The sequence below is a fragment of the Microcaecilia unicolor genome, chromosome 9, assembly GCF_901765095.1.
Source record: "Microcaecilia unicolor chromosome 9, aMicUni1.1, whole genome shotgun sequence".
NCBI lineage: Eukaryota > Metazoa > Chordata > Amphibia > Gymnophiona > Siphonopidae > Microcaecilia > Microcaecilia unicolor.
This window is the reverse complement of record NC_044039.1, coordinates 10,174,946-10,187,431: the sequence shown is the minus strand read 5'-3', so window position 1 is coordinate 10,187,431 and position 12,486 is coordinate 10,174,946. Positions and strand designations below refer to the sequence as shown.

General features: G+C 45.3%; 1 protein-coding gene across 1 annotated transcript in view; it reads right to left on the bottom strand.

The window, feature by feature from the left end:
* The window catches only part of TRHDE (thyrotropin releasing hormone degrading enzyme), a 367,175-nt gene that overhangs the window by 171,267 nt on the left and 183,422 nt on the right, over positions 1-12,486 (bottom strand). Inside the window, exon 8 of the mRNA XM_030214836.1 lies at positions 7,218-7,355. Within this exon, the coding sequence (XP_030070696.1) occupies positions 7,218-7,355 (138 nt within the window). The remainder of the gene's footprint in view (positions 1-7,217; positions 7,356-12,486) is intronic.

Sequence of the window (12,486 nt, the reverse complement as noted above, 5' to 3'; positions counted from 1 at the left end):
TAAGCTGAGAGGGCTGAACTTGGGACCCAAAGTGGTGAACTGATTGCAAACTGGTTGACCGACAGGCAGCAGAGGGTAGTGGTAAATGGAATCCCGCTCGGAGGAAAGGAAGGTGAGCAGTGGAGTGCCTCAGGGGTCGGCTGTGAGTCCGATTCTGTTTAATACATTTGTGAGTGACGTTGCTGAAGGGTTAGAAGGAAACGTTTGCCTTTTTGCAGATGACGCAAAGATAGCCACTAGAGTGGCTACCCTAGAGGGAGTAGAAACCATGAGAAGAGATCTCCAAAAATTAGAAGAATGGTGAAAGGTCTGACAGTAAAAATTTAATAAAATAATTTTAAGGTATTGATTTAACGTTCAGGTATCTGTACTTGAATACCAATTCCTATCTAAAGATACCTTATTAAACAAAATATATACTTTCTAAATTAGAAATGATTGTTTATATATAAACTAGTAAAAAAGCCCCGTTTCTGATGCAAATGAAACGGGGGCTAGCAATGTTTTCTTCTGTGTGCATGTGGGAGTGTGTGTGTCCCTGCCCTCTCTCCCCTCCCCCCTCTGAGTCCTTCACTGTTACAGAGCCAGCGATTTGATTTCCTGCTCTGCTGTTTTCCTTCACTGACTGTTTGCGTTACAGAGAGGGCGGGGCAGACACTCATGGGGAAACCGGATATCTCTCCCCCTTCACACTTCCGTCTGGAGGCTTCATAGAACGTTGGTGGTGCCTTTTATATAGAGAGATAGTGAATGGTGCTCAGAGTGATTAAGTGCCTCGCATCAAGGGGTACATGTACCCATTCAATGCACACAATGTGTAACCATCATTGCACCAAAACGCCCTCACCGCCAACCTCTAATCTAGAGGCAAAATGATTATGAATTTAAACGGAAGAAAATACCGATCAGTATGTATTAAATAATGTTCTCAGTCATTATTGAAAATGTTCAAATAACATATGCCAGCTGTAAGTCATTTATAAAAGGTAAAAAGGTCAGAAAAAAATGGCCGTGCGGTAAGTTTGCATTTGCTGCGCAGCCATTTCAGGGGGGGGGAGCACATACTGTCACCCATTCAGATGGTGGTAAGGACTCCCATGCTAAGCCAGCACTAAAAATACAGAAATAAATTTCTGTAGCGCCAGAAATGGCGCTCGCTGGGGGCAGAATTACTGCCGAGCCGCTGCGGTAGCCCAGCTGTAGCTCTGGATTGTCACGCGGCAAGCCTACTGCTGCGCACCAACCCTTTGTTAAGGGCTCATTTTCAAAGCACATAGACTTACAAAGTTCCATAAGTTACTAAGGGGCCTTTTTTACTAAGCTACGTAAGCTTTTTCACGCGCCCAACGCGCATCAAAAATGGAGTTACCGCCCGACTACCGCTTGGCTCTTGCTGTAATTTCATTTTTGGCGTGCGTCCGATACGCGCGTCTGAAAAATAATTTTTATTTTCGGACGTGTGCCAAGTGGCATTTGGCGTGCATAGGTCATTACCCCTCCCCCCCCCCCCCCCCCCCCCCCCGGTTACCGTGTGAGTCTTTACTGCTAGGTCAATGGCTGGCAGTAAGATCTCAGACCCAAAATGGACGCACGGAAATTTTCATTTCGCAGCACATCCATTTTCGGCAAAAAAAAAAGGAATTTTTTTGTAGGTGCGCTGAAAAATGATTCTGCGCACACCCAAAATACATGCCTACGCTACCGCAGGCCATTTTTTCAGCGCACCTTAGTAAAAGGACCCCTAAGTGCTTTGAAAGTACGCCTCCACGTATATCGAGAACAAAATCTGAACTTGAACAATGTCAAAAACCAACCCCGCACCTAACTGCTCAGGTGCAGAATAGTTCTGAAGAGTCTCTATTGTTCCGTCCACATAATTCCCATCTTTCTTAATCTGCATTTAAGTATTTTACTCTTCAATATGGTTTTTGGTGGCTGATGGGCACAGAGCACAGAAGAAATGAACACCATATGTGCAGTGCCCGCCTGCCAGTGTTTTTACACAGCCTGAACCTGACACTGACACAACTCGTGGTGTGAAAGCAATCGCTTTCTGATCTGCACCCAAAAGAGAAAGGGGGGGGGGGAAGAAAAACTGGGATTTAATCTGCAAGATGCATGACTATTGCCATCCACAAATTGCCTCTTCTCTGTAGTCTGCCCCTTCATGTCTCTGGAAAATCAAAGGAAGGTCTGAGCAGAACAGAGATGGGCAAGTTGCTTCCTGTCCTGGCAGATTAATACATAAAACCTGAAGCCATTAACGATGTGATTTGTGGTACACTATAAACTTGTTAAGAACCTATCTTCCTGCACAAAAATGTCTATAATATTTTGTCTATACCTGATCATTTGCCTCCCTGTTCCTGTCAGTCTAGTATTTATTTAACTTGTTTTCTGCCAAAAGAAATGTTTATTTCTCTTCTCCATGGCTTCCTCCTGCTCTGTGTGTGTTGGCTTTCTAGGCACAAGAAGCCTACTACTACTACTACTATTTAGCATTTCTATAGCGCTACAAGGCGTACGCAGCGCTGCACAAACATAGAAGAAAGACAGTCCCTGCTCAAAGAGCTTACAATCTAATAGACAAAAAAAAAATAAAGTAAGCAAATCAAATCAATTAATGTGAACGGGAAGGAAGAGAGGAGGGTAGGTGGAGGCGAGTGGTTACGAGTCAAAAGCAATGTTAAAGAGGTGGGCTTTCAGTCTAGATTTAAAGGTGGCCAAGGATGGGGCAAGACGTAGGGGCTCAGGAAGTTTATTCCAGGCGTAGGGTGCAACGAGACAGAAGGCGCGAAGTCTGGAGTTGGAAGTAGTGGAGAAGGGAACAGATAAGAAGGATTTATCCATGGAGCGGAGTGCACGGGAAGGGGTGTAGGGAAGGACGAGTGTGGAGAGATACTGGGGAGCAGCAGAGTGAGTACATTTATAGGTTAGTAGAAGAAGTTTGAACAGGATGCGAAAACGGATAGGGAGCCAGTGAAGGGTCTTGAGGAGAGGGGTAGTATGAGTAAAGCGACCCTGGATGAAGACGAGACGGGCAGCAGAGTTTTGAACCGACTGGAGAGGGGAGAGGTGACTAAGTGGGAGACCAGCAAGAAGCAGATTGCAGTAGTCTAAACGAGAGGTGACAAGGGTGTGGATGAGGGTTTTGGTAGAGTGCTCGGAAAGAAAGGGGCGGATTTTACGGATGTTGTAAAGAAAGAAACGACAGGTCTTGGCAATCTGCTGGATATGAGCAGAGAAGGAGAGAGAAGAGTCAAAGATGACCCCAAGGTTTCGAGCTGAGGAGACAGGGAGAATGTTGCTTTCTAGTCTCATTGACCCACATTTCTTAAGTGGAACACAATCTTTGGAACAAACACAATCTGGTCAATATTTTAAACAATTTAAACCAGCCAGAAACAGGAGTGGTTAGTGCAGCAAACTTTGATCCTAGGGAACTGGGTTCAATTCCCAATACAGCTCCTTGTGGCTCTGGGAAAGTCAGTTAACCCCAGTGGCGTAGGAAGGGTAAGGGCGGTGGGGCGGTCCGCCCCGGGTGCACGCCGCTGGGGGGGTGTCAGCTCCGCTGGTTCCCTGCTCCATCTGCCCTGGAACAGGTTACTTCCTGTTCCGGGGCAGAGAGAGCAGGGAACCAGCGGAGCCGACGTAGCTCCCAGCAACGTGCACTCGGGGGCGGATCGGCCCGCCTGCCGTCCCTCGCTTCTCAATGTAAGTAAAAATGCGCTCCGGTGGGGGGGTGTGCGTCGAAGGGGGGAGGGTGCACCGTGCTGCACCCGGGGGGGGGTACGCAGCGGCGACCCGCCCCGGGTGTCAGCCGTCCTCGCTACGGCACTGCTTAACCCTCCATTACCCCACCTGTATATATCATGTAAACTGCTTTGAATGTAGTTGCAAAACCACAGAAAGGCAGTATATCAAGTCCTATTTCCTCATTCCTTAAATCACTTGCTCAGGGATATCAGCTCATTTTCAGCAACACTCAACCCATTAGCACCACTGAAAATTAACACCAAAATGAAAACCAGCTATTTGGGGGGCACTCCAGGGGTGGAGTCAGCACTTAACCAGCCACGGTAATCTCAAAAATGGGGACCACAAAAAACACAGTCCTTTCTTTATAAGGCAAACCATAGCCAGTTATGTTCTGAATATCAACTTCACCAGCTATGTGTTAACCTGTGCCAGATACACTGGATATTCAAAGCTGAAGCCCGGACACGGCCTGGCATTGAATATCCAGGAATAACGCCCATTCACCACCCCTGACATACCCCTTCAAAAAAAATGTTTACAAATGATAGAGGTCTATAAAATAATGAGTGGAGTACATAAGTACATAAGTAATGCCATACTGGGAAAAGAGCAAGGGTCCATCGAGCCCAGCATCTTGTCCACGACAGCGGCCAATCCAGGCCAAGGGCACCTGGTGAGCTTCCCAAACGTACAAATATTCTATACATGTTATTCCTGGGATTTTGGATTTTTCTAAGTCCATTTAGTAGCGGTTTATGGACTTGTCCTTTAGGAAACCGTCCAACCCCTTTTTAAACTCTGCTAAGCTAACCGTCTTCACCACATTTTCCGGCAATGAATTCCAGAGTTTAATTACACATTGGGTGAAGAAAAATTTTCTCCGATTTGTTTTAAATTTACTACACTGTAGTTTAATCGCATGCCTCCTAGTCCTAGTATTTTTGGAAAGCGTACAGGTGGAACAGAAAGACGTGAATCGTTTGTTCACTCTTTCCAAAAATACTAGGACTAGGGGGCATGCGATGAAGCTACAAAGTAGGAAATTTAATACGAATTGTAGAAAATTTGTCTTCACTCAATGTGCAATTAAACTCTGGAATTCATTGCCAGAGAATGTGGTAAAGGCTGTTAGCTTAGCAGAGTTTAGAGGTCTGGACAGCTTCCTAAAGGAAAAGTCCATAAACCATTATTAAAATGACTTAGGAAAAATCCACTGCTATTTCTGGGATAAGCAGCATAAAATGTATTGAACTTTTTGGAATCTTGCCAAGTATTTGTGACCTGGATTGGCTACTGTTGGAAACAGGATGCTGGACTTGATGGACTTTTGGTCTGTCCCAGTATGGCAATACTTATGTACTTATGTAAATACCTGCACTTAGCACAAGCAAATGACAAAAGTAATACCACTTCAGTACACTCCATGTTAGGCCATTTTTCCTACATTAAGCTCACATTAGCACTTAACTCTTGAATTTTAAAAGGCTGTGCATGGGATAAACGCACAGGAATCCAAAGAAGCTTAGTGGAAAGTAGCTGGCAACACTGGTAATTGAGAAACAAAGCCAGCGCTGGGCGGACTTCCATGGTCTATGCCCTGATCATGGCCTGGCTAGATGTGGAAGCGCTGGGTTAGAGTTTTTCAGAGGCTTCCATGACATCTTCAGAAGTTTTGGAATAGGGACTGTGCCAGGCAGACCTCTGCGGTCTGTGCCCTGAAAGTGAAATGAACACATCAAGATCAGGAATACACATGTTGGATCACCTCATACCTTTACGAAATGAGTTTATGTACTCGGGCAGACTGGAAGGATCATACAGGTCTTCATCTGCGTCATTTATTTGTTTATTAGGATTTATTTACTGCCTTTTTGAAGGAATTCACTCAAAGCGGTGTACAGTAAGAATAGATCAAACATGAGCAATAGGCAATTACAGCAGTAAAAATATTCAACTAACAATACAAAGTATGGCGTGGAGGGGCATAATTGAACGAAAACGTCTATCTCCATGGGCGTTTATCTCCGAGAACGGGTCCGTAAAGGGGCGGACCGAACCGTATTTTCGAAAAAAAATAGACGTCCATGTTTTATTCGACAATTTGTGAGCTGGGCGTTTTTGTTTTTCAGTGATAATGGAAAATGAAAGCGCCCAGCTCAAAAACGAATAAATCCAAGGAATTTGTTCGTGGGAGGGGCCAGGAGTCGTAGTGCACTGGTCCCCCTCACATGCCAGGACACCAACCGGGCACCCTAGGGGGCACTTTAACAAAAACAAAAAAAAAAGGTAAAAGAGTTCCCAGGTGCATAGCACCCTTCCCTTGTGTGTTGAGCCCCCCCCAAATCCCCCTCAAAACCCACTGCTCACAAGTCTACACCATTACTATAGCCCTACGGGGTGAAGGGGGGCACCTACATGTGGGTACAGTGGGTTTGGGGGGTTGGACGACTAATAAACATTTAGCAGCACAATTGTAACAGGTAGGGGAGGGATGGGCCTGGGTCCACCTGCCTGAAGTCCACTGCACCCCCTAATAACTGCTCCAGTGACCTGCATACTGCTGCCAGGGAGGTGGGTATGACATTTGAGGGTGAAAATAAACAGTTGTGAAATGGCATATTTTGTGGTGGGAGGGGGTTTGTGACCACTGGGGGAGTCAGGGGAGGTCATCCCCGATTCCCTCCAGTGGTTATCTGGTCATTTAGGGCACTTTTTGGGGCCTTATTCGTGGAAAAACAGGGTCCGGGAAAAGTGCCCTAAATTCTCGCTAAAAACGCATATTTTTTTCCCATTATCGGCGAAAGGCGCCCATCTCTGATCGGCCGATAACCACGCCCCAGTTCCGCCTTCACCACGCCTTCGACACGCCCCGTCACCTTTGTACGCTTCCGCGATGGAGTGCAGTTGAAAACGTCCAAAAATCGGCTTTCGATTATACCGCGTTATTCGTTTTTGGGAGATAAACGCCTATCTCCCGATTTAGGTCGCAATATAGGCATTTTTGTCTTTCGATTATAAGCTGGATAGTATACTACTTATAACGTCAACACAATACGTAATAGAACATTTTAATTGACAATGAAGGGTATAAGCAAAGTTGGAACATATAGATAGGTAAGAAAGTAAGAAGAGTTAGAAAGCAAGGTGACTAATTTAAAGAAAGTTCTACATGTGTTTCCACGTAAGACAGCTTAGTAAAAGGGCCCTATTGAATCTATGCAGCTATCATCAAATCTGAACTATCTCTGCCGAGATTTGTAAGCATACATCAGACACATTAGCTGTCAAAATCTCAAGTAGCAAAAGAATGTATAAGGAGCCCAAAGCCAGTGTCTGATGCACCCAGAAGAAGGCTGACTGTGGAAGAGCAAATGTCATTATTCAGTCAAGCGAGAATGCAGTGGTGTAAAACAGATGTTGTAACATCCACTAGTTCCTTGAGACTTCTGTGCCCATACCTTTTTATACGCAATCCAGTCAAACACTCGATCAATGTCGGTGGCCTGTAGAACCTCTTGAGATACCGGATGCGAACTTGACAACCCATCAAGCAGCATCACCTCATGCAAGACATCCGTTAGAAATCTCTGCTTTTCCTGAAAAGACAACATAATGCCATAAGTAATGCAGAGGCTTGGATATTCAGCGACACAAAAGACGAAAATGCACTGTTCTTTTCCCTTTTCCCTTGCTTTAGTTGAAAAACACTGCCCCCACATTCTGTAAAGGTCACCAAGAATTGCGTGCACAAATTTAGACGTGTTCCCGATGTGCTCGTGTAATTTAACTGCATAACAAGCCAATTAGTTTTATTTATTATTTATTAATTTATTAGGATTTATTTGCCACCTTTTTGAAGGAATTCACTCAAGGCGGTGTACAGCAAAAAGAAGTCAAACATAAGCAATAGACAATTACAACAGTAAAAATATTCAAACGACAATACAAAGTATGGCGTGTCTGCTACTTACAATATCAACACAATACGCAATAGAACATTTTAATAGGCAGCTTAGGGATGTAAGCAAAGATTGAACATATAGATTGATAAAACAGAGTAACAGGAGTAAGAAAATAAGGAACTAATTTAAAGAAAATTGCAAATGAGGTCAGAAAGGTGCTTGAACGTTATCTTAGCTAGGTTAGGAGTGGATAAACATGTCCTGCTACAGTCTATGCAGCCGGTGTCATTTACTTCTTCCGTTAAAGGCCTGGTTGAAGAGCCAACTTTCACCTGCTTCCTGAAGTTGAGATAGTCTTCTGTTAAGCGAAGCCTTTCAGGGCGTGCATTCCAGAGCGTAGAGGCTACTCGAGAAGGCTCGCTTGCGGGTATCACATCGTGTGGTGTCCTTTGGAGAGGGTGTGGTTAGGGAAACTCCTTGAGAAGACCTTAGTGACCTTGAAGGTGTGTAGAGGGAGATCCTGTTCTTCAAGTACTCGGGATCATTTCCTTTAAGGGCCTTGAAGGTCAAACATAGTTTTAAATCTTGTTCTCGTATTGTTCTGGTGCCACTTACTGGCTTTTTAACAAGCAATTATTGGCACTAGTTAGATTTAATTGGGAACGACCAGTGGCATGGCTACGGGAGGCCATGGAGGCCTGGGCCTCCCCCAAATTAGCTCTGGGGCCCCCAGTTTGGCTGGCAGGGGTCTCCAACCTCCCGCCAGCTGAAGCGTTTGTCCCGCGTTGGTCTCCCTGCAATTGCCACCCTGCTCTTCTCAGTCACGCCATGCATACTTGTTTTAGTGAAACTGAGCATGCGTGACACTTTGCACATGCTCAGTTTCATGAAAACGAGCGTGCACGGCACGAATGAGAACAGAACAAGCAATGCGAAACCAGCGCGGGACAAATGCTTCAGCTGCTAGGGGTTGGGGACCCCCAACAGTCAAGGTACCTCCATGCATCGGAGGTGGGGGGCAGCGGCGGCAGACGGGCAGAAGCGGCGGCAGGGAGGCGGGCCAAAATGTGCCTCTCCACTTTAGGCTCTGACCCCCCCCCCCTCCTGTCCAGGTCTGGCTACCCCCTGGGACCAACTTGTGCAAAGTTAGGCAGAGGATCCATGCCTAAAATGTATGCAGTCTCAAAAAAGGGGCACAGAAAAGGGAGGTCATGGGCATTTCAGGGAGAATGGGGGCGTGGCTTCCAGCTATGCCATTAATAACAGAATAATGGTGCTCCGCGTGTAATTTTCGGCACAGGAATTTGTACCGTGTTTTGTTGGTGCAAATGGCCATGCATAAATTTACATACAATTCTCTACTTAAGCGCGTAACTGTGCTGAACTTTAGGTGTAGCTTATACACTACCGCTTAAGTGGGGGGGTGGGGGGTTTCAGCACCACATTTTTTCATGTGCCATTTATAGAATTTACCCCTGTACTTCTGGCTTTCCAGAACTTTCCTTCAATCCAGTGTGTTTCCATAGCTGAGCTAGGCATTTCTCTCATTACCGGCTCTTTACTAAGCTGTATTAGCTGTTAACACAGCAATTAACGCATGCTAACAATTCACGTAGCAGTTGCCATATTAACAGCTAATGAGCTACAGTGTGGAGAACGGACAGGGACTGCTCCTCACAGTTAGAATGAAAATAGTGACTGTGCATCGCACAGCAGATCACGCAATGCTAACTGATTACGGGCTCCTTTTACTAAGCTGCAGGAAAAAGGGCCCTGCGGCAGGGGCGGGGAAGACAAAATCTTTACCTCGTGGCCATGGGGCGGGGAGCACTTACCGCCACCCTTTGAGGTGGCAGTAAGAACTCCCATGGTAACCTGGCAGTAACCGGGCAGCACACCGCGATGCCCGATGACCGCCGGGTTACCGTCGCAGCAGGGAAAAAGAAATTGCGCAAGCTCCAGCCAGAACTACCGCCCGCGGTGGTTCCGTTTTAGCAGTGGTAAACCCGCGTTGGGCTTACCTCCGCTTTGTAAAAGATCCTCTTAGTGTCGCTAACTGCATCACATGATCTGTGGCCCGGCTTTGTCACTGCATTGCAACCAAACTGTCTCAGTGTTAAGCTGCAGCCAAAGGGGGCCGGCGCTGGTTTCGGTGCATGTTTTACACACGCACCAAGGCCCCCTTTTACTGCAGCTGGTAAAAGGGAAGTCTCACTTTTTCTACAGGAAATGGTCAGGCATCAAGTGAAGCACTTGCCGTGCGATCATTTCGGGGGGGGGGTTGAGCTCTTACCGCCACCCGTGGAGGTGACGGTAAGAGCTCCAGCGTTAACCCGGTGGTAACCAGGCAGCGCATGGCACTGCCCGATTACCGCCGGGTACACTGAAAATGAGGATGTGCTATTTATTTATTTAGATTTTGCTCACACCTTTTTCAGTAGTAGCTCAAGGTGACATTTCTCTGTCCCAGGAGGGCTCACAATCTAAGTTTGTACCTGAGGCAATGGAGGGTTAAGTGACTTGTCCAAGATCACAAGGAGCAGCAGTGGGATTTGCACCGGCCACCTCTGGATTGCAAGACTGGTGCTCTAACCACTAGGCCACTCCTCTGCTTGTTATTCTTTAGGGTTTTACATGGAAAGTTTCTACTGTTTGAGATTCCGCATGGAATCTTGTCACTCTTTAGGATTCCAGAATCCTGATATTCTTTGGGGTTCTACATGGAATGTTGCTATTCTTTGAGATTCTGAATGGAATCTTTATTTATTTATTTATTTAGATTTTGCTCACACCTTTTTCAGTAGTAGCTCAAGGTGAGTTACATTCAGGTACTCTGGATATTTCTCTCTCTCAGGAGGGCTCACAATCTAGGTTTGTACCTGAGGCAATAGAGGGTTAAGTTAAGTGACTTGCCCAAGATCACAAGGAGCAGCAGTGGGATTTGAACCGGCCACCTCTGGATTGCAAGACCGGTGCACTAACCACTAGGCCACTCCTTCACTTGTCATTCTTTAGGGTTCTACATGGAATGTTGCTACTGTTTGAGGTTCTGCATGGAATCTTGTCACTCTTTAGGATTCCAGAATCCTGATATTCTTTGGGGTTCTACATGGAATGTTGCTATTCTTTTTGATTCTGAATGGAATCTTTATTTATTTAGATTTTGCTCACACCTTTTTCAGTAGTAGCTCAAGGTGAGTTACATTCAGGTACTCTGGATATTTCTCTGTCCCAGGAGGGCTCACAATCTAAATTTGTACCTGAGGCAAATGGAGGGTTAAGTGACTTGCCCAAGATCACAAGGAGTAGCAGTGGGATTTGAACTGGGCACATCTGGATTACAAGACCAGTGCTCTAACCACTAGGCCACTCCTCCACTTGTCATTCTTTAGGGTTCTACATGGAATGTTGCTACTGTTTGAGATTCTGCATGGAATCTTGTCACTCTTTAGGATTCCAGAATCCTGATATTCTTTGGGGTTCTACATGGAATGTTGCTATTCTTTTTGATTCTGAATGGAATCTTTATTTATTTAGATTTTGCTCACCCCTTTTTCAGTAGTAGCTCAAGGTGAGTTACATTCAGGTACACTGGGTATTTCCCTGTCCCTGGAAGGCTCACAATCTAATTTTCCACCTGAAGCAATGGAGGGTTAAGTGACTTGACAAGATCACAAGGAGTAGCGGTGGGATTTGAACTGGGCACATCTGGATTACAAGACCAGTGCTCTAACCACTAGGCCACTCCTCCACTTGTCATTCTTTAGGGTTCTACATGGAATGTTGCTACTGTTTGAGATTCTGCATGGAATCTTGTCACTCTTTAGGATTCCAGAATCCTGATATTCTTTGGGGTTCTACATGGAATGTTGCTATTCTTTTTGATTCTGAATGGAATCTTTATTTATTTATTTATTTAGATTTTGCTCACCCCTTTTTCAGTAGTAGCTCAAGGTGAGTTACATTCAGGTACACTGGGTATTTCCCTGTCCCTGGAAGGCTCACAATCTAATTTTCCACCTGAAGCAATGGAGGGTTAAGTGACTTGACAAGATCACAAGGAGTAGCGGTGGGATTTGAACTGGGCACATCTGGATTACAAGACCAGTGCTCTAACCACTAGGCCACTCCTCCACTTGTCATTCTTTAGGGTTCTACATGGAATGTTGCTACTGTTTGTGATTCTGCATGGAATCTTGTCACTCTTTAGGATTCCAGAATCCTGATATTCTTTGGGGTTCTACATGGAATGTTGCTATTCTTTGAGATTCTGAATGGAATCTTTATTTATTTATTTAGATTTTGCTCACTCCTTTTTCAGTAGTAGCTCAAGGTGAGTTACATTCAGGTACTCTGGATATTTCTCTGTCCCAGGAGGGCTCACAATCTAAATTTGTACCTGAGGCAAATGGAGGGTTAAGTGACTTGCCCAAGATCACAAGGAGTAGCAGTGGGATTTGAACTGGGCACATCTGGATTACAAGACCAGTGCTCTAACCACTAGGCCACTCCTCCACTTGTCATTCTTTAGGGTTCTACATGGAATGTTGCTACTGTTTGAGATTCTGCATGGAATCTTGTCACTCTTTAGGATTCCAGAATCCTGATATTCTTTGGGGTTCTACATGGAATGTTGCTATTCTTTGAGATCCTGAATGGAATCTTTATTTATTTATTTAGATTTTGCTCACACCTTTTTCCTTTTTCAGTAGTAGCTCAAGGTGAGTTGCATTCAGGTACTCTGGATATTTCTCTGTCCCAGGAGGGCTCACAATCTAACTTTGTACCTGAGGCAATGGAGGGTTAAGTGACTTGCCCAAGATCA